Below are 20571 nucleotides of genomic sequence, written 5' to 3' on the forward strand. Positions count from 1 at the left end.
GCAGAAACATCTGCAGCATCTGTTCACTCATCATCATCATCAGTCCTGTTAGTACGCGGGCAGCTGCTGGCATTTATGTTTATGTGCAAGGCTAACATCTCATATTTACTGCACACAGCGTTACCGTAGAGACGCTTTGGAAGTACATGTTAGGCAGCCTTCGTCTCTGAGAGGACGTCAAATTCTAACGTGTTAATAATGAAAAACTGAGATTGTTCTTGTTCGGTCGATTGTTAAAAAAGACAAAGAACAAAAGCTGAAGGATAACATAAAATAATGTACAATGTTTCTCACAGCTGAACACAAAGCAAAAAATGGGGATGTTTCCTCCTATTTAGTGTCTTTTTGAATATTTTGTTGAGAATGAACGCGACCGTGGTTCAGGGGGTTGGGAAACTCATCTTGTAACCGGGAGGTTGCCGGTTCGATCCCAGCTCCGTCTGTCTTGGTCGTTATGTCCTACCGCCTACTGGTGTTGGCCAGAGGGGTCGATGGCGCGATGTGGCAGCCAGCCTTCTGTCAGTCTACCCCGGGGCAGCTTACCTTCATCAGTGTGTGAGAGTGAATGAATAGTGGGATTGTAAAGCGCTATATAAATGCAATCTATCATTAATGAAAGATGAAGTCCTGACTGCTTTATGATTCGGAGACCGTTTGATGGCGTCGGGCTTTTCTGTTCAGAACCATCGGTGAATACGAAATTTAAAATTGAAATTAATTAAAGATACAGAAGCGTTTATGCCGTAGTCCTGAAGACATCTTTCCACAATAACTGAGAATCACGTTTGTGTGTGAGGTCGTTGTACCAGCGTCGCACCTGTGCAGAAGTTTAAAGCACTTCCTTCACCTTGCTAGGTAGCAGAAGGACGCTGTGCAGAAGCCCCGCCTCCTCCCACTTCGTGCCAGAGATGAGGTGATCCCAACAGAAGACTACATGTGGCAGGAAAACTCTGTTTCTAAGCTCGGATGTCTGAGTGACCGCTGTTCTCTGGGTCTCATTAAAGAACCTTTAAGATCATCGAGTTCCATTTGCAGCCAGTTTAGGAACATTCAAGCAAAGACGACAAGATTTAAAATTATTTTGATCTCTTCATCCAAATTTTCTTTAAAAAAATACCAGATTCAAGTTTTTAAAGTTCCTTTTTTAGCTTTGCTCCAGTACTTTTAATCATCTTTGAGATTTCTATTTGAACTTTTTCATATTATAACAAACTTTGAAACTAGCAGTGAGCTGATTCGCCGAACGATTTCTTCCAGTTTTGGCTTCCTCTTTCTAAATCTTATGTGGCGAGATTGAATACTGAGAACATTGCAGCAGCTTCCTGCGCCTTACTGGAGCGGCAAGCAGAGCGACCACAGCCACCCTTATGGTTCATCCATCACGTCCGTGCTTGTCCCTTCAGGCTGAAGCGATGTGGTCTCCCTCAGGGATGCTTCAGTGATCTGAGGGACAACGCCATTGAGGGACTTGGAAATGTGAACTTGAGATTGTCAGGTACCAAAGAATGCTGCTGAGAGTGAAGAACATCAAAAATAGACGAGCTCAATGTTTCCACGCTGTCGTTCTGCAGCATCACAGAGAAAGGCTGTGTTTTTTTGTCCTCCGGACTGAAGTCCGACCCTGGACCTGAGCTCCGATCGTCTGGAGTGAAGCTTCGGTGAACCTCAGCTGTCGTCTGCTCACCACAGTGCAGAACATTGGCTTAAATCAGGCCCGAGGACGATGAACAAGAGTGTCTTTACATCACTTTCCCTGAAGGTTTGTCAGGTTACCATCTTTAAACGTGTTTTTAAGATGTAACGTAAGACTGGTCGGTCTCAGTGGGTCTGACTCACTGATCAGTAATACCTAAAAAGGTTTAATTTACACAGTTTAAACATATTTACAATGAGAAAATTCTGCTCAAACAGATAAATGTGATGCATGGTGTCCCACCAGGACACTGTACAAACAGACATGTGTTCAAACGCTGACATTTCTACCCACTGTTAAAGCGCAGGAAGCCTGAGTGGGAGCAGAAGCCGAGATTTTTTCCACAAACTCGAGTTTTCCCTCCGTGTGTCAGGAGACCGCACGCTCACGTCTTCAACCCGGCTGCAACGGCCACGCCAAAACCGCCATGGCGGCAGTGGCGTGTCCAGCGGGGTGGCCTGGGGGGGGCACAGGCCACCCCCCCAACCAGACTGGCCACCCCAAAGGCAAAACAATAAAATTCAATCAAATATTCGATTATGTTTTCACGGTGAAGTTCAGATATCCGAGTGTAAGTGAATGCAGCATCGGCTTCTGCGCTATGCGCATCACGTTAGCAAAGGTAGGAGAGCCAAGCACGAAAGACGGCACTGCAGGAAACAATTTTTCGGTGAAAGAAAATGAGGACAGAATAAATGTCCCGGTAAGTAATATTAAGTTTGTTGAGTTTAGTAAACTTCGGTGAAATTAGAATACCAAGGAAAAAATAACACTTAAAGAATTATTGCAGCCGTGGAATATTTCAGACAGTACGTTACTGAGGGCAGCTAACATAAGAGTTATGAGTTATAAGATGTAATCTAAGTCGTAACATTGCTGTATGGAGCTGCAGATTTGGTTGCAGGTTAACATCGCTGGACTGGCCATCGGGCATACCGGACATATCCCCAGTGACTTATTTTTTATTTTTTTTGTAATGGCATGAACAATGAGAGGTGGTGGATTGGCCAGATGCAGGTCGATGTGTAAAAATAACTCCGTTGTTTGGTGGTGGCTATGACGGGGCTTCCACAGAGGCAACAGGTGGATGAGGGAAGGGGAGGCAGGAGGAGAGCCCCGAGGCAGCCGCCGAGTATCAGGTGAACTGAGCTTCAGGTAAGAAGTTATGACCTGCAGTCTATCTGGTCAAATATAAACCAAGTTTAGGTGGAGTTTATTTTCGTTGTGCTTTTTCGTACTGCGTTCTAGCCAGCTTGACAGAGTTTTTATACAGCTGGGTGGGTGCTATGATGTTACTGACAGTGAACTTTATTTTATTCATAAGGTTAGTTAGTAGAGTTGCCAACGGCTCTTTAAAAAAATGGAATGGTCCCTCATTCAGAGAAAATATTACACGTTTCGTATTGAGCTGAGAAGGAACAGTTTGTCCCGGACTTTCGCTATAATGAAAAAAAGACACAAAGCGGGAGTTATTCTGTCGTTACGCTGCACAGCAGCCTCTTCTTCTCTCATTCTCTCCCCTGCCTCTCCTGTTGCTACTTCAATCATGAAACTGATCAATGATCAGGATCCTTTTTTATGTAGCTGACAGCTGGTAACTGTGCAGGGGTGGATCTAGGAAAGTTTTGCCAGGGGGCCATGTAGGGCATTAACAGGGAAAGGTAGGGCACAAAGAAATACTTTTCTTTCTTATTCTCAATTCAAATATTTAGCTTTTATTAAATAATTATCTAAATCTTACAACCAAAGTTTTTATCTGACGTAAAATGTATAGAAATCATTAGGGATGGGTATTGATAAGATTTTCACGATTCGATTCCATTTTCGATTCTGTTTATCGATTCTTTTTTAAAAAGAACACTAAGGTCGATTAGCTCAGAACTTTGTTTTATATCTTCTCTTTGAACAAGATAGAAATTTAGGAGTAACATGGCCTTACAAACCCAGCAGTGAGATCTTAAGAGATCCAGCCTGCGGCTCTTCAATGGGGTGTCACAGGGTCCCCAGGAAAAAACATTGTAAATGTAAAATAATAAAATAAATATTCTTCTGTAGCAATAACAAAGTATAACATAAATTATTCTGTAGCAATTACACAAGAATATCCAGTAATGTCCCTGCCTACAATTAAACACATTCACTTACTGAAAATCATCTGCTGTGGCAAACGGGTGCAAACCTTTGACCACAAACTGAGTCACTGCTCGGTGACATTCGTCTATCCTGCCTGAAAGGAGACGCTACCGGTAGACTGCAGCGAGAACTGGCAGCATCTGAGCCAGACTCTGTCTGTCTCATCATGGTCACTAAATGCACAGTAATGGCAGGTTTGTAATAAGGCAGATCGCGCTAACATAATATGTTAGTTGATTATTTACCTGCCGCATTAACGGGAGAGGACGTGCAAACGTTACCGCTGCTGCTGGGTTGAGATTCACGAGTCCGGAGTGGAATTAAAAACACGACATTCATTTAAGGTCATCACGTGTTTTTTGCATATTCGTAGTGTTTCCTCCCGTAAATGAAATCTCTACTTTGCAAGTATTGCAAGTTGCCCTGTTGTCATCCGTTCTCGTAAAGTATAACCAAGCTTTTGAGCGTTTGAGCCGCCGTGTTTCCTGCCAGGTAAATGATGCTCCGCAACGTGGTGACGTCATTCGGGGCGACTGGAATCGATAAGGGAATCGTTTGCAAAAATGGCAAACAATTCCAAGGATTTGAAACAGTGGGAACCGGTTCTCAACAAGAACCGGGTTTCGATACCCATCCCTAGAAATCATACATATACCAACAAGAGAGTGTACATCACTGTCACAACAGCATTTGTTTTCATTCAAAGTCTTTATGGCTTTAATACCTGGGGGGCTGGTCTGTAGTGAAAATGCCCAATTTTCTGTCCCAGTCCAGCCCTGCAGGTTAATACTGGCAGTGTCACCATGCCAGCTGACTGGATTTCATCAGCCAGTGTTGTTCTTGATCAATATTACCAAAGTTTACTATAAGGCAGCATAGAAAGTATTTACCTGATTTCAGGTTTTATTCAAATGTTAGTCTTTTCATTTGTTTCCCCACTTTTTTCCTGTTTCAAAATCAAACACCAGTTTGTGAGAAGATTATCTTCTTTTTTTTAACAGGCAGATAAAGTTTTACATTGGAATTGGCTAATTTGTCAATTGTTTGTTACAAATGTTCGTATTTTAATATTCAAAAATGTTTTTGCTCAAAACATATGTGCACTATATGTCAGTAAAAATACTATGCAAATATTGATGTCCTTGAATGCTGAATGAACACTGACAAAGCACTGATTGCATCTCTTGTACTTTATCAACGCAGTATCTAAAAACTTTGCACCGTAGTGGTTAAAATCTCATTCTAATAAGAGTTAAAAGCGCATTTGGTTATTAGGTTTATAGGATTATTGAATTATGGTTAACGGTTGGTAGAATTTTTTTAAAACATTATCTGCCACCCTTCTCCAAATCTGTGCCCCTACCTGGCCCCCCCAACAAAAATTTTCTAGACTCGCCACTGCATGGCGGGCGAAAGACTGTGACCCAGAATGTGATGTGAAAGTCGTCACGTCACAAGCAACGCGGTGAGCACAAAGACAGCGCCGTCACTCGTCTGATCCGGCCTTCACATTACCGCCATCTTGTGCCCGCAGTCGCCTGCTGTCATCGAAAGCTGTGCTTATCTCTGTAGCTGTGTCCACTGTATGGACGGGTCCATCCCAGCTGAGAGGCGGGACCTAAACTGGAGGTGTTTGACTGTAAACTGGTGAAAGTGTGCGAGTGTCCTCTGACGTCAGCTACAATCTGCACTTCCTGTGGAAACACAGCTAGCATTAGCATTAGCGAGGAAGCAAAGTTTAATTTGAGATGATTTCATTTTTTCACTTGAATTTCTCAGACATCAAAGTTAACCACACCACACACAGCTCGAGGCTTTTATTCAGACGATGGTGGGATTAAAATACGTTGATCTAGTTTCAATAAGCAGAATATAAATGACTTTAAATGATCTGAAACATGTGCAGATGTTACAATGATCCATTCAACACTGATTGGTGAAAGTCTCTGATGTTCTCCAGCTGTTTGTGCCGGCGCCTCACAGATGTGCGTTTGCTGTAGAGCAGCTGCAGAAGACGACGGTGTGCTCGGACACGTTGCAGCTCTGCAGTCTTTTGTTCCTCTCGGGCTCTGAAACAGCAGCGCGGTTTCCATGTTGATTCTTTGATCGTTGCGAGGTGACGTACGCCAGAGGTGGGACCAAGTCATTGTTTTGCAAGTCTCAAGTCAAGTCTCAAGTAATGTCAGGCAAGTCCGAGTCAAGTCACAAGTCTGAAATTTTGAATTTCAAGTCCTTTCGAGTCTTTAAAAAAAAACGAAAAAAGCATGTTGCAGTTATGCTAAATGTAAATATTAGACCATGTAATTTTAAAATCTGTGTTTTTCTCAACACATGACAAAATAGTGAACTTAGAAAATATACACAAATTGTGAAATTGCACCTCTTTAAAATGCAGCTCAATTAAACCTAGCTCCAAGAATAATTTTCACCGACAGTTCTGAGATAAGCTGCATGTTATTCTTGGATGCGGTTGTAGGACCGGCTTTAAAATCGCATGACAAAAATATCATACACATTAAAAAAACTGCATCACCAACGTAGCCTGGACAACATTTGCTAGTTAGATGAAGTCAGCTATCTCATCGTAGCATATTTATATGCATATTTATAATCATACGGTTCTTGGAGTGAGTGCATACACTCGTGAAGTTTAGTAACTTCAGGTCACTGCAACAAGCCCAGGTACAGTTTACCGCCGGATGGGTGCAGGACCTTGAAATGCACCGTGTAGAAAGTAAAGACCATCGTACGTATCATAAGTTTACCAGTCTCACAAATCGTCTTCATAAATACACATTCGTTAACCGTTTATTAATATAACCTTTGAGCTCAACGGTAATTAATTAGCAGTGGAAATAATTTCTGGTAGCATCACAGAAATGTAGCAGTGACAATAATACTGTATGCTGTAATCGTACTGGGCAATTAGTGATACAAACCACTGTTTTATCCTGTGAATAAAAGTATATGTTTTTGTCAATGTACCATAATAACAGAAGCGAAACGCAATATTGTGTCAGGACAATTCACTATTTATGCACAATAAACAAAGGAGCGACAATTTCTGTTCAGCGCCAGACTTGCTTGTAACCTATATCACCAATTATGTTATGAAAATGACTCATTAACTACAACAGCAGACTGACCTTCGTGTAAATGCTTGGAGCAGACTAACCTGTGAGCTGGAGAGTTCTGGGACGTTATAATTGGTCTTTGAACGGCTGCAATCCAGACCATCCGTCGCCTCTTTGTTACTTCGGAAACATGGCTCGAACAATTTCTCTTCAACGACGTAATCCGATAACAACCGATCTCTTTACCCGTCGGCTTCCCGTGGCTGTCATGCGACCGGCTATTGCAGTTAATGATACAACAGCTTCTTGCCATTTTTGTGTTTCTTTTTATCGCTGTGTGACTGATTTCAATTGAAAGCCTGCGTGCGCTAGTACCGCTTGCCACGAGTTCCCAGAATCCTTTGCGGTTCTACCCGTGAATGACGTCACATTTTCAATCTCTATATAATATGCATGTTAAATTTTATATTTGGGGTAAAATATCAAGTCTTTTCAAGTAAACCGGTTCAAGTCCAATTCAAGTCCCAAGTCATTGGTGTAAAAGTCCAAGTCAAGTCACAAGTCTTAGAACATTTTTTCAAGTCAAGTCTAAAGTCATAAAATTAATGACTCGAGTCTGACTCGAGTCCAAGTCATGTGACTCGAGTCCACACCTCTGACGTACGCTGATCTGGTTGCTTATTGAAGAACAGTCCCCAAACTCAGCGTCTCACCCTCACTGTGAGGAGGTCATCTTAAATGTGCGGCTCCACCAAATAAACGTGCTCAAAGCCGCAGCCGCTGACGTCAGAGGTTGTGGGAGGGGCTACAGCACAGATGTTCCTCCCACAGAAGCTGTGTTTGCTTCTCAGGCAGGACAAACAGCGTCTCTCTGCTGTGGTGTGGGTGCTTCCTGTGTCTGGCCTCAGGGGGCAGTACTGAGCTCAGATTACACCCCACGTTAATGGTTAGCGCCGCTGACTCACAGCAACGAGGTTCCAGGTTCAAACCTGCTGGCTAGCCTTAGCCTCACCATCTTAGCAGGGCGGCGCCCTGTCCAGGTGCCCCTCCTCCAGTGACAGCAGGGACAGGAAATGAAGATGATGAATGCAGGGCCACATAAAAGTGAAGAAGAGGCAGCATGGTGAACGTCAGCGTGGAGAGACAAACTGCTCGGAGTACCAGCGGGACGACGGCGAAAAACTCTTTTTCCAGGACCGGAAAGCAGGACACTTTTGATCCGAGTGTGAGGAGAGTCCGGGTCCGCGTGTCCCTCCGTTCCCGTGTCACTTCCTCCCGTCCGACAGTCCCAATCCATCCAAAGTCCTTCTGCTCGGAGATGAGAAGCAGCAAGGAGGCGGGGAGCGCTCGAGTGAGTCCTCCTTTCCTTCAAGCTGTGCTCCCTTCTGTCCTTTCCTCGTCCCCTCATCTGTAGCGGTGTTACCCCTTATTCACTCCTCAGTTCCTTTCCTCGTTTATCCATCCTCTCCTGTCGTCCTCCTGTTGACAGTGCTTTGTCATTGGCTGTCGCTCTCTCCCAGCAGCCAATAGGTGGTCATCTTCCCTTTGCCCTTGATGTCGATTTCCCCTCGGAGCTCCAGCTGAAAGCAGTTGAACTCTAGCAGAACGTCTCGAGTCGCCGCCGACACGTGGATCTTCAGCGCTACACACACACACACACACACACACACACACACACACACACATACACACACACACGTCATGTTTGGCAACAGCAGCAGGAATAAAAATGCTGCTTTAGGTTTTTCAGTCCAACCTGCAAAAATCTAATCTGCTGTTTATTTAAAGAACATCACTTTATTCTGAAGGAGCTTTAATAAATCTGCTTCCTGTTAATGAAGCTCAGCTGTTACACGTGTAACAGAGAAACTGTTCATGGAGCACAAACTGCAGTATCAGCTGACTCAGACCGAGTCACTAAACTGAAGCCCGTCAACAGGGAAGCAACAGCCTGCAGAGGGCGCTGCTGCGTCAGCATTCACAGAGCAACGTCTTCGTTCACGTCTATCTATCGCGCCAAGTCACGTGACCTGGTCATCCTATGTGTATTCAGTGTGATCGTTAACACGAGGATCTGAACCCATTTATTTTCCGTGTGAACACCTGAAGAATGCAGAGGTCAAAGTTCAATGTTCCCTCTGGATTAGTACTCGAGTACTTAGTTACAGTTCAGAGGTTTCAGGCTGAAACTGCAGCGTCAGGTCACGTGACCTGTTTTTGTGCACGTACCTTCGCCAGTGGACTCCATACGTGATGACGTGTTGACGGTGTCGCCAAACAGGCAGTACCGAGGCATCTTCAGACCAACCACGCCCGCACACACGGGACCTGCCGAGGACACGGGGCAGTCACCACGTGTGTGTCAGTGTGAGTCTGTGTGTGTGTCTGTGTGAGTCTGTGTGTGTGTGTGAGAGTGTCAGTGTGTGTCTGTGTATGTGTGTGCGTGTGTCTGTGTGTGTGTGTCAGTGTGCGTCAGTGTGAGTCTGTGTGTGTGTGTGTGTGTCTGTGTATGTGTGTGCGTGTGTCTGTGTGCGTGTGTCAGTGTGAGTCTGTGTGTGTGTGTGTCAGTGTGTGTGTGTCAGTGTGAGTCTGTGTGTGTGTGTCAGTGTGTGTCTGTGTATGTGTGTGCGTATGTGTGTGCGTGTGTGTGCGTATGTGTGTGCGTGTGTGTGTCTCAGTGTGTGTCAGTGTGAGTCTGTGTGCGTCAGTGTGAGTCTGTGTGTGTGTGTGTCAGTGTGTGTCAGTGTGTGTGTGTGTGTCAGTGTGTGTGTGTGTCAGTGTGAGTGTGTCAGTGTGAGTCTGTGTGCGTCAGTGTGTGCGTCAGTGTGTGTGTCAGTGTGAGTCTGTGTGTGTGTGTGTGTGTCAGTGTGCGTGTGTCAGTGTGTGTCTGTGTATGTGTATGTGTGTGCGTGTGTCTGTGTATGTGTGTGCGTGTGTCTGTGTGCGTGTGTCTGTGTGTGTGTGTGTGTCAGTGTGTGTCTGTGTATGTGTGTGCGTGTGTCTGTGTGCGTGTGTCTGTGTGCGTGTGTCTGTGTGTGTCAGTGTGCGTCAGTGTGTCAGTGTGTGTGTGTCAGTGTGAGTCTGTGTGTGTGTCAGTGTGCGTGTGAGTCTGTGTGTGTGTCAGTGTGAGTGTGTGTGTGTCAGTGTGTGTGTGAGAGTGTCAGTGTGTGTCAGTGTGTGTGTGTCAGTGTGAGTCTGTGTGTGTGTCAGTGTGCGTGTGAGTCTGTGTGTGTGTCAGTGTGAGTGTGTGTGTGTGTCAGTGTGTGTGTGAGAGTGTCAGTGTGTGTCTGTGTATGTGTGTGCGTGTGTGTGTGTCAGTGTGAGTCTGTGTGCGTGTGTGTGTGTCAGTGTGTGTGTGAGAGTGTCAGTGTGTGTGTGTCAGTGTGAGTCTGTGTGCGTCAGTGTGTGTGTCAGTGTGTGTGTGAGAGTGTCAGTGTGTGTCTGTGTATGTGTGTGCGTGTGTCAGTGTGTGTGTGTCAGTGTGAGTCTGTGTGCGTGTGTGTGTGTCAGTGTGTGTGTGAGAGTGTCAGTGTGTGTGTGTCAGTGTGAGTCTGTGTGCGTCAGTGTGTGTGTCAGTGTGTGTGTGAGAGTGTCAGTGTGTGTCTGTGTATGTGTGTGCGTGTGTCAGTGTGCGTGTGTCTGTGTGCGTGTGTCAGTGTGCGTCAGTGTGAGTCTGTGTGTGTGTGTGTGTGTGTGTGTGTCTGTGTATGTGTGTGTCTGTGTATGTGTGTGCGTGTGTGTGTGTCAGTGTGAGTCTGTGTGCGTGTGTGTGTGTCAGTGTGTGTCTGTGTATGTGTGTGCGTGTGTCTGTGTGCGTGTGTCAGTGTGCGTCAGTGTGAGTCTGTGTGTGTGTGTGTGTGTGTGTCTGTGTATGTGTGTGTCTGTGTATGTGTGTGCGTGTGTGTGTGTCAGTGTGAGTCTGTGTGCGTGTGTGTGTGTCAGTGTGAGTCTGTGTGCGTCAGTGTGAGTCTGTGTGTGTGTGTCAGTGTGTGTGTGAGAGTGTCAGTGTGTGTGTGTCAGTGTGAGTCTGTGTGCGTCAGTGTGTGTGTCAGTGTGTGTGTCAGTGTGAGTCTGTGTGTGTGTCAGTGTGTGTGTGAGAGTGTCAGTGTGTGTCTGTGTATGTGTGTGCGTGTGTCTGTGTGTGTGTGTGTGTCAGTGTGTGTCTGTGTATGTGTGTGCGTGTGTCTGTGTGCGTGTGTCTGTGTATGTGTGTGCGTGTGTCTGTGTGCGTGTGTCAGTGTGCGTCAGTGTGAGTCTGTGTGTGTGTGTGTGTGTGTGTCTGTGTCTGTGTATGTGTGTGTCTGTGTATGTGTGTGCGTGTGTGTGTGTCAGTGTGAGTCTGTGTGCGTGTGTGTGCGTCAGTGTGAGTCTGTGTGTGTGTGTGTCAGTGTGTGTGTGAGAGTGTCAGTGTGTGTGTGTCAGTGTGAGTCTGTGTGCGTCAGTGTGTGTGTCAGTGTGTGTGTCAGTGTGAGTCTGTGTGTGTGTCAGTGTGTGTGTGAGAGTGTCAGTGTGTGTCTGTGTATGTGTGTGCGTGTGTCAGTGTGTGTCTGTGTATGTGTGTGCGTGTGTCTGTGTGCGTGTGTCAGTGTGCGTCAGTGTGAGTCTGTGTATGTGTGTGCGTGTGTCTGTGTGCGTGTGTCAGTGTGAGTCTGTGTGTGTGTGTGCGTGTGTCTGTGTGCGTGTGTCAGTGTGAGTCTGTGTGTGTGTGTGCGTGTGTCTGTGCGTGTGTCAGTGTGAGTCTGTGTATGTGTGTGCGTGTGTCTGTGTGCGTGTGTCAGTGTGAGTCTGTGTGTGTGTGTGCGTGTGTCTGTGTGCGTGTGTCAGTGTGTGTCTGTGTGCGTGTGTGTGTCTGTGTGCGTGTGTCAGTGTGAGTCTGTGTGTGTGTGTGTGTGTCAGTGTGTGTCTGTGTATGTGTGTGCGTGTGTCTGTGTGTGTCAGTGTGCGTCAGTGTGAGTCTGTGTGTGTGTCTGTGTCTGTGTGTGTGTGTGTGTGAGATTGTCAGTGTGTGTCTGTGTCAGTGTGAGTCTGTGTATGTGTGTGCGTGTGTCTGTGTGTCAGTGTGCATCAGTGTGTGTGTCAGTGTGAGTCTGTGTGTGTGTGTTGTCACCGCTGTGAATGCCGATCCTCAGCTTTAGCTGCTGCTCGGGTCGATGGCGGATCTTGAAGGCTCTGACGGCGTCCAGCAGGGCGAGCGCCATGCGGGCGATCTCTCGGCCGTGCAGCTTCCCGTTCCTCACCGGCAGCCCCGACACCACCATGTAGGCGTCGCCGATGGTCTCCACCTGGGGGCGCCACAGCACCGTGACATCAGTTAGAGTCGCACTAAAAGTTGTCCTTATTGTGAGCTGGTCTCCATGGCGATGCGCTCTGTTGCTCAGAGCTGCCCTGAGAACAGGTCGGAGGAAAGAAACGAGCCGTTTACCTTGTAAACGTCAAAGTTGTCGATGATGGCGTCGAAGCAGGTGTAGAGGTCGTTGAGCAGAGTCACCACCTGCAGAGACATCAGCACGTCAGACTGAAGGACGGTGTTTGAGCGCCCCCTGCAGGCCGCTGGCTTTCAGTGTGTGAGAGAACATGTTAACACTTTATAATTCAGTGTGTTTTATTTGATACAACAGCGTGATTATAGATTTATACTTACAGGAACACTGACACGTGGTGTCAGGTTTGTACATCAAAGCACTTTATTTAATATTCATTACATTGATCTGCATGAAGCCCTGCCTGAGACGACTTACAGGTTACTTAAACTTCCAGTATAATTATTTCTGACTGGTTTCCTCCTTATCCCAGTGTGTATTTGTAGGTAAATATAATTAGATTGTAATTTCAAATAAAATGCACTGAAATTCCTTTTTAATTCCAAATCATACTCTTAGTCGCTATCCAAAAACCCTTACAAGGACAGGTGAGGGAGAATTTTCTAGATTAAATCCGTAAATGTATGCAGCGGCGTCCGGCCAGCCGAGGACGCCCCGTCTGCTGGGACATCGTTAATCGTGCTGCCTCATGAGTTACTGATCCCTGCAGTACAAATATGAGAATCTATTTCCACCTTTTATCCATCCGTTCTTATCAGGGTCACAGTGGGCTGGAGCCTGTCCCAGGTGTCTTAGGGCGAGAGGCGGGGCACACCCTGCACAGGTCGCCAGTCTGTGGCAGGGCTAACACACAGACAACCATTCACACCTATGGACAATTTAGAACGACCAATTAACCTAACCCCACTGCCTGCACGTGGGAGGAAGCCGCAGTATCGATAAAGTTTCTCATTTCATTTACTCTCAAAAATGTTTCCTCTGGATTTTACTCCCCTCGACCAGCCCATTGTTCTCCACAAATACGTTGAGCATGTGATTCTGAAATATGGATCTCGCCAGCCGCCCTCAGCCCGCGTGCTAACATGGTGGCAAGCATGCAGCGTCTGAACCTGCAGCAGAAACACCAGCGTGTCTGATAAGACACCTGCACTACGCTGCAGGCGTTTGACACGTCAGTCACACGCAGCCCTGACGGCGTGACAGGACGCAGAGCCGATTTCAGAGTCCAAGCTCGGATTTGGGAGGATCAGGTGTCCGGTGCTACTCTCCGTCTGGCTTTCTGTGTTTGTGTCTTTGGACCTGGAAGCTGTGTGAGAAGTACTGAAGTACTCAGGTAAACTCGTCTCACCTCCATCGGCGTGCTCTCTGCGGAGATGGTGGTGAAGCCCACGATGTCACTGAAGTAGATGGTGACCGAGTCGAAGGCTTCAGCCTGAACCGTCTCTCCACGCTTCAGCTGCTCGGCCACCGAACTGACAGAGAGACAATACGGCGCCATGAGTGTGTGAGCAGGGGGCTCCGCCCATAAAAAATGTCCGTGTGCACCTCGGGACCTTCACCACCTCTGCTGCTGGACATCCAACCTTGGATGCCCCTGTCTGACATGTGCGCTTGGTGCACACCCCTCACACGGACTCTTTTCCTCCCATCGGCAGACGCTATCGCAGCATCGGGGCCCGATCCTCCAGACTGCGAGACAGCTTTTTCCCACAAACCATCAGACTCCTGACCTCACTACCAGCTCCCCCACTCCCCCCACCACACACACCCACACAAACCAGTAACTGACTCTACTGGACTTCACACATCGATGCCTTTGTAAACACAGACGCTGCTCTGTGGACAGTCCTGCTCATGTTGGTCACTTTAAATCATTTATACTGTAAAACTGCTGCGTTGGTTATTTTAAACCACTTCAAAGTCACTTTAAATCTCATTTTATAAATTGTAAACGTTACATTTATTAACCCTTTTTACCTCAAAGTGTATATTTATTCTTACTCTTCCTGTATTTATTGTTGTTGGAACTGGAGCCTCGTCATCTGTCTCTCTATATACTGAACTGTATATAGCAGAGATGACAACAAAGCTTACTTTGATGTCAACACTATAGGACAAGAATCCAGAACTGGTTCCCAGTAGTCCAGTTCCTTGGAATTATTGGTCTACCTGCTTTTCAGTTCTTGCACTCCAGCTACAATCAGCTGACATCAGCTCGTGTGCTAGAGGAAAAGAGCTGCGCAGCGTGCAGCGTGGATACAGACATTACTAAGGACGACAGCGTAATAGTGAAGCGGAAGATCCATCCAGGCCGCTAACACGACTGCCTGCAAGCGCAGACGGCATGCTAACGCTAAGCTAGCCAAAAACCCCGAGAGACGAGCAGCGCGTATGCAGACCTGAGCCCAGCAGCCAGAGCCTGAACAGGAAACAAAGAGGTGAGGCTGCAGCCTCTGTGTCTACCTGCCAATGTTTATAGAATCACCATGACAACCGCTTTAAAGTCTCTTCAGGATCTGTGTTGGTGTGTGCGACTGTGACTCAGTTTATTTTGTAACAGCCAAGTAATGTAACGAGTATTCAAACCAAATACTTTCTCCTGGGAGTAATTAAGTAACATACTGCATTACTTTTTTATTCTGTGTAATGATGACTTTTTTTGAGTAACGACTGCAACACTGAGCCAATGAGAACCCAGCGAGACTCAATACAACGGTCAATAATCAATAACGATATCAATAATCTTTAAGTTATTATCAGTTCTAGTCGCCACAGACCTCAAACTCACACCAAGACCATCGCCATGTTTAAATCGACCCCGCCTTCACATCGAGGGTCACCACAGCCGAAGAGCGCTGCGTCCAGCATTCAGACAAATATCTGACAGGCTCGAGCATCGAGGCGCAGGTGTGTGAGCGGGACTACAGGTCACACCTGTGCACAGCTGGGCAGTAGAAGAGGGGAACGCCTCTTTCTGTTTACACCAACCAGCTGTGCCTCCACCCAGCAGACCCTCCAAAGTACACGGCAGGAGGAGTATGCTGTTATTTTGGTGTAAAAAAATTTGCAAGGACAAATGTTGCATTTTGAGAAGAAAATAATTTTATGAGAAGAAAAATAATTGCTGCGTGCAAGAAATGTGTTTCAGTGTTTGCTGTCACACACACGAGCTCACCAGCTACTAGCCAGATCCAGCAGAGCGGTTTGGTTCAAACTAGCTTAAAACCAACAATGCTCTTTAAAAAGTCTATATTTAAAAACAAATAATTAAACATACTAACTGCAAAGGGGTTTGGCTACACTCTGGACCGTGTTTCTGGAACGCAGTAGCTGTCGAGCTGATTGGAGACCAAAACAGCCAATCAGAATTTTTGCATCCAAGTCTGTGATTGGCTGGTTTTGTGGCACATTTGTAACGCTGTACAGAGAGTTGAGCGTGCAGAGATGTTGAGAGCAGGTCTGCAGACGTCTGTGAGCACACAGAGCGGCTGTTACTGTGTGTTTATGGACATTAGCAAACACTGAAACACATTTCCTGCATGCGGCGATGAGTTTGCTTCGCGCAAAATAATTTTCTCCTCAAAATGCAACATTTGTACTTGCAAACATTTTATTTACGTGCTCTCAGAATAGACGCACAAAAATAACGCCATAGACGAGCGGCCCATACATCACACGCACAACTGCACATGCTCAGAACCCAGCTGTGAGGAAGATGTCCAAAGGTGCACCTGAGGAGGAGGAGGGTATGTTTACTGTAGAGCCGCACTGTGTGCAGTAATTGCAGTACTGACTGTGGTAGTATCTGGTACAGCAGGGCTTCGGCCTTGCGTTTCTCCTCGTGGTACGCCTGCGTTCGCTCCTCCACCAGCTCCTCCAGGTTGTTGGCGTACTGCTCCATCCGGGACAGGAGGTTGTCCAGGATGTTGGTCCGTGACTCCCTGAAAACACACACATGGTGTTCTGGGTGGGCAAAAACCATAAGTGGGCTCGTGTCCACTTTACTATCAGTTTAGTTTTATTTACACAGTGCCAAATCACAACAACAGACGCATTGAGGCGATTTATACTGTAAGGTCGACCCTGCAATAATACATACAGAGAAAAACCCAACAATCATATGACCCCTATGAGCAGCACTTTGGCGACAGTGGGAAGGAAAAACTCTCTTTTAACAGGAAGAAACCTCCAGCAGAACCAGGCTCAGGGAGGGGCGGAGCCATCTGCTGTGATTGGTTGGGGTGAGAGAAGGAAGACAGGATAAAGACATGCTGTGGAAGAGAGACAGAGGTTAATAACAGATATGATTCAATGCAGAGAGGTCTGTTAACACATAGTGAGTGAGAAAGGTGACTGGAAAGGAAAAACTCAATGCATCATGGGAATCCCCGGCAGCCTACGTCTATTGCAGCATAACTAAGGGAGGATTCAGGGTCACCTCGTCCAGCCCTAACTATATGCTTTAGCAAAAAGGAAAGTTTGAAGCCTAATCTTGAAAGTAGAGATAGTGTCTGTCTCCTGAATCCAAACTGGAAGCTGGTCCACAGAAGAGGGGCCTGAAAACTGAAGGCTCTGCCTCCCATTCTACTTTTAAATACTCTAGGAACAACAAGTCGGCCTGCAGAGCGAGAGCGAAGTGCTCTAATAGGGTGATATGGTACTACAAGGTCATTAAGATAAGATGGGGCCTGATTATTTAAGACCTTGTATGTGAGGAGCAGGATTTTGAATCCTGGATTTAACAGGAAGCCAAAACAGGAGAAATCTGCTCTCTTTCTAGTCCCTGTCAGGACTCTTGCTGCAGCATTTTGGATCAGCTGAAGGCTTTTCAGGGAGTTTTTAGGACATCCTGATAATAATGAATTACAGTCGTCCAGCCTGGAAGTAATAAATGCATGAACTAGTTTTTCAGCATCACTCTGAGACAGGATATTTCTAACTTTAGAGATGTTGCGCAAATGGAAGAACGCAGTCTTACATATTTGTTTAATATGTGCGTTGAAGGACATGTCCTGGTCAAACATGACTCCAAGGTTCCTCACAGTGTTATTGGAGGCCAAGGTAATGCCATCCAGAGTAAGAATCTGGTTAGATACCATATTTCTAAGCTTTTCAGGGCCGAGTACAATAACCTCAGTTTGATCTGAATTAAGAAGCAGAAAGTTAGCGGCCATCCAGGTCTTTCAGATGGAGATGTTTCACTCTGTAAACACACAAATGCAGTTGTTCCCTGTGTGGCCACAGGATGTCACTGATGCACTGCTCTGCTCGCGGTTTCAGGTCTTACTTGTTCTGTTTGCGCAGCAGCACTCGGATCTGGTTGAACTCGGGTCTCTCCGTCGGCTCTTCGGCCCAGCAGCGCTCCATCAGCTGACCCAGCTCGGGGCGGTCACTCTGCGAGTCGATGGTCGGCCTTAGGCAGGGCCACTCCCCCAGAATCACGCGGTCCACGATCTCTGCACAGAAACAGTTCAGCACGTTCAGCGCAGTGAACCTTAAACTACCAGCTCATTGGTGATTTCAGGTGGAGCGCTGGTGTTGGTGCACACGTTATCCTCTGCTCGGAGCCTCGAGCCGCTCGAGGATGAGCAGCACAGTCTCTGTAAAAAAGTCAGCAGAGTTAAAAACATGTTTCATGAAATGTGTTGAGCACATTTCATGAACGCAACCTTAAAGTAACACATTTAACTGGATTTGATCTGTGACTGAAAGCAGACTGTGCAGTAAAACAAGTGACCACGAGCGTCCGTACGAGACAAACAGAACAGCTGACGATGATCCCAGCGACGGTTTATGGTGTAACACTTTATTTGACTTCCTTATAAATAACATAAAATCCCTTTCAGACTTGTGCTGTTAGCAAACCTGTCAGCATGACGCAGGTTCCCATGGCGACAGCGGGTCGTACCTGAGCGACGGAGGCGACCAGCTACACAGACGCCGAGTCCTAATGAACGGAAAGCAGAGACGGGAACGTCCAGTGTGCTCCGTGCGAATAAATCAGAGGCCAGGTCATTAGCGGTGATGAGGCTCGCCGCTGCCAGAGCACGCACCTGAGCAGAGAGCAGGTAAACAGCTTCTGCTCCCCAGCTGCTCTGTGAGCGTGCAGCAGCAGAGCTCGGCGTGCAGCAGCAGAGCTCGGCGTGCAGCAGCAGAGCTCGGCGTGCAGCTTGAAGCGCTTTCTGTGGTTTGGAGCGAACGCAGAAATGACCTGTGAGCGAGAGGCGGCTGAGGAACCAGCGTGGATGTGCTGTTTGCTCAGCCTCTTCTTCTCTGCTCTGATTCATCCCAGCAGGATCGCGGCTTAATCTGAAACCAGGTCGACGCCGATCACATGACCCGACACGCACACCTACAGGTGTGCATGTGCACCATCAGCCTTTAGAGCTGCACACCTGCAGCAGGAACCTCAGAGCTACCTACCTTTAGGGCTGAGCGGGTCTCCCTCCAGGTAGAAGGCTCCTCGTCGAAGCGCCACCTCCTGGAGGATGATGCCGAAGCTGTAGACATCTCCTTTCTGGGTTCCCTGAGGAGGAGGACACTCCATCCTGAGCAGCTCTGGAGCCATCCACAGCTTCTCTGCAGGGCGGCACAAACAGAGACCTCAGGACCTGAGCTTAAGATCGAAACCTCTTCATGTTTAACATTAAAGAGTTTGAGAGGAGCGTGCTGCTAACATCGCTGCCTGACTTCAGGAAAAGCAGATTAACGGCAGAGAGCTGCAACTCACGGGCGTAGTAGGCGTGAGCGTCACTAGCTGCGTCGCTCTCAGACCGAAAGCTGGACAAACCGTAGTCGGTGATCTTCAGGACGAAGCGGTTATCCACGACGCAGTTGGAGGACTTGAGTTTACCGTGGGAGAAGATGACGCTGTTGTGGAGGAAAAGCATGCCCTGCAGACACAGAGAGGAGGACAGCACTGACAACATGTTTGTTATCACAGGTAACGCCACCTGGAGGTAACTTATTACTGTTGTCTTCACTTTGAGTCCTGCCATCATCCAATCAGACACCGGGGACCCCAAAGCTCTCTAACTTTGACTCCTCTGTCCTCGTTAACCTGCTCGCTTCCTCCTCGTACTTTCGCTTTGATGAGTCCCACATGCATCGCGTCGACTCCACTCCCTGAAACTGCCGTTAACGAGCTTCAGTCCAGGAAGCAGAAACTTAACGAAGCAGAGACTCTGCAGGAAATGGAAACGTACCTTTACGATGTCGTTAATGAGGGAATATTTAAACATCCAGTCCAGAGTGATGCTGTCGTTCTCCAAGATGTCCTGAACACACAAACAACCAATAACCTGTCAGCGGTGACCTTGGCGAGATCTCCTCAGCACCAGCCGTGACGCAGCCGTGACGCCGTCACCCTGACCCCCACCCTTAAAGCCGTACCTGCAGACTGCCTCTGGAGCAGTACTCTGTGACGATGCAGCAGTTGGGGGGGTCGATGCACGCTCCAATGAACCTGGTCAGGTGTTCGTTCTGGACGTCTCTCATCTGCACAGACGGAAACATTCAAAGGCTGAATTCACAGGAAAACACGGGGGGCATGACTCCGCCCTCGGTGACGCCCACTGTGGAAACAGACTAAAGCTGGCGTCTCAAACGTCACTGTTTGCCACTGCTGTCGTCTCATTGGACGGCCACTTCAGCGTTCAGGAAGTCCTCTCTGTGCGTCCAACACGTGGCAGCGCTGTGTTCATATGTAACAAAATAAAGACGTCAGTGTGCCCGTGTCACCGAGCTGACACAGCCTCACGTTTGTGCTCTCTGCTCATGTTGGTTTCATATTCAATCATTTTGAGAAATTATTTTAACATTTCACGCAACAACAAACAAACCCTCTCCGACAGAAAAGCCAAACTGCTTTAGATTTCTTCACATCAACATACAAGCAGGGCTGACGTGGGCCGCAAGTGGCCACTGGGCCACGAGTTTGAGACCCCTGGACTGAAGGGACATTTCACAGCGTTGCCCATTAGACCTCCTCAGACCAGGTCCAGGTCCAGACCATGAAGCCTAGAATTACCCTGACCCGAACATCGTTCAGGTCGTTACATCAGTGATGTAAATCCAGAAGCTCAAGTCTGGAGAAGAATAACAGGAAGTTGACCGTGGAACCACGTGTGGCCTGAGAACATGTGACACAGATCGTCTGTTTTTAATTAGCTGAATATTACATTTTCTTGAATGTGTGCAGTGTATGGATTAAAATGACCGAACCATGTTTACCCTGAACTGGGTAAACTGGGAGAAATAAATGAATGGATGTTTGGATGATGAAGGCCCCACTGTAGCTGCACTGACCCTGCTGGGAGCAGCTCATGCTGGCTGCTGTACTGTACTGGTG

At 47.2% G+C, this 20571-nt stretch overlaps 1 protein-coding gene across 3 annotated transcripts in view; it reads right to left on the reverse strand.

The window, feature by feature from the left end:
* Positions 1-5628: 5628 nt before the first annotated feature.
* LOC101472037 (atrial natriuretic peptide receptor 1) overlaps positions 5629-20571 on the reverse strand; it is a 61201-nt gene continuing 46258 nt past the window's right edge. For all 3 annotated transcript variants that reach the window (XM_004572142.4, XM_012924992.5, XM_076886641.1), the window contains 11 exons: positions 19614-19718; positions 19427-19498; positions 18952-19114; positions 18645-18800; positions 17509-17677; positions 16016-16162; positions 13570-13693; positions 12323-12391; positions 12008-12182; positions 9130-9228; positions 5629-8542 (listed from right to left, as the gene is read on the reverse strand). In XM_004572142.4, coding sequence (XP_004572199.1) covers positions 8397-8542; positions 9130-9228; positions 12008-12182; positions 12323-12391; positions 13570-13693; positions 16016-16162; positions 17509-17677; positions 18645-18800; positions 18952-19114; positions 19427-19498; positions 19614-19718 — 1425 coding nt within the window. In that variant the 3' untranslated portion in view covers positions 5629-8396. The remainder of the gene's footprint in view (positions 8543-9129; positions 9229-12007; positions 12183-12322; positions 12392-13569; positions 13694-16015; positions 16163-17508; positions 17678-18644; positions 18801-18951; positions 19115-19426; positions 19499-19613; positions 19719-20571) is intronic.

This window comes from Maylandia zebra, linkage group LG1, assembly GCF_041146795.1.
Source record: "Maylandia zebra isolate NMK-2024a linkage group LG1, Mzebra_GT3a, whole genome shotgun sequence".
Taxonomy (NCBI): domain Eukaryota; kingdom Metazoa; phylum Chordata; class Actinopteri; order Cichliformes; family Cichlidae; genus Maylandia; species Maylandia zebra.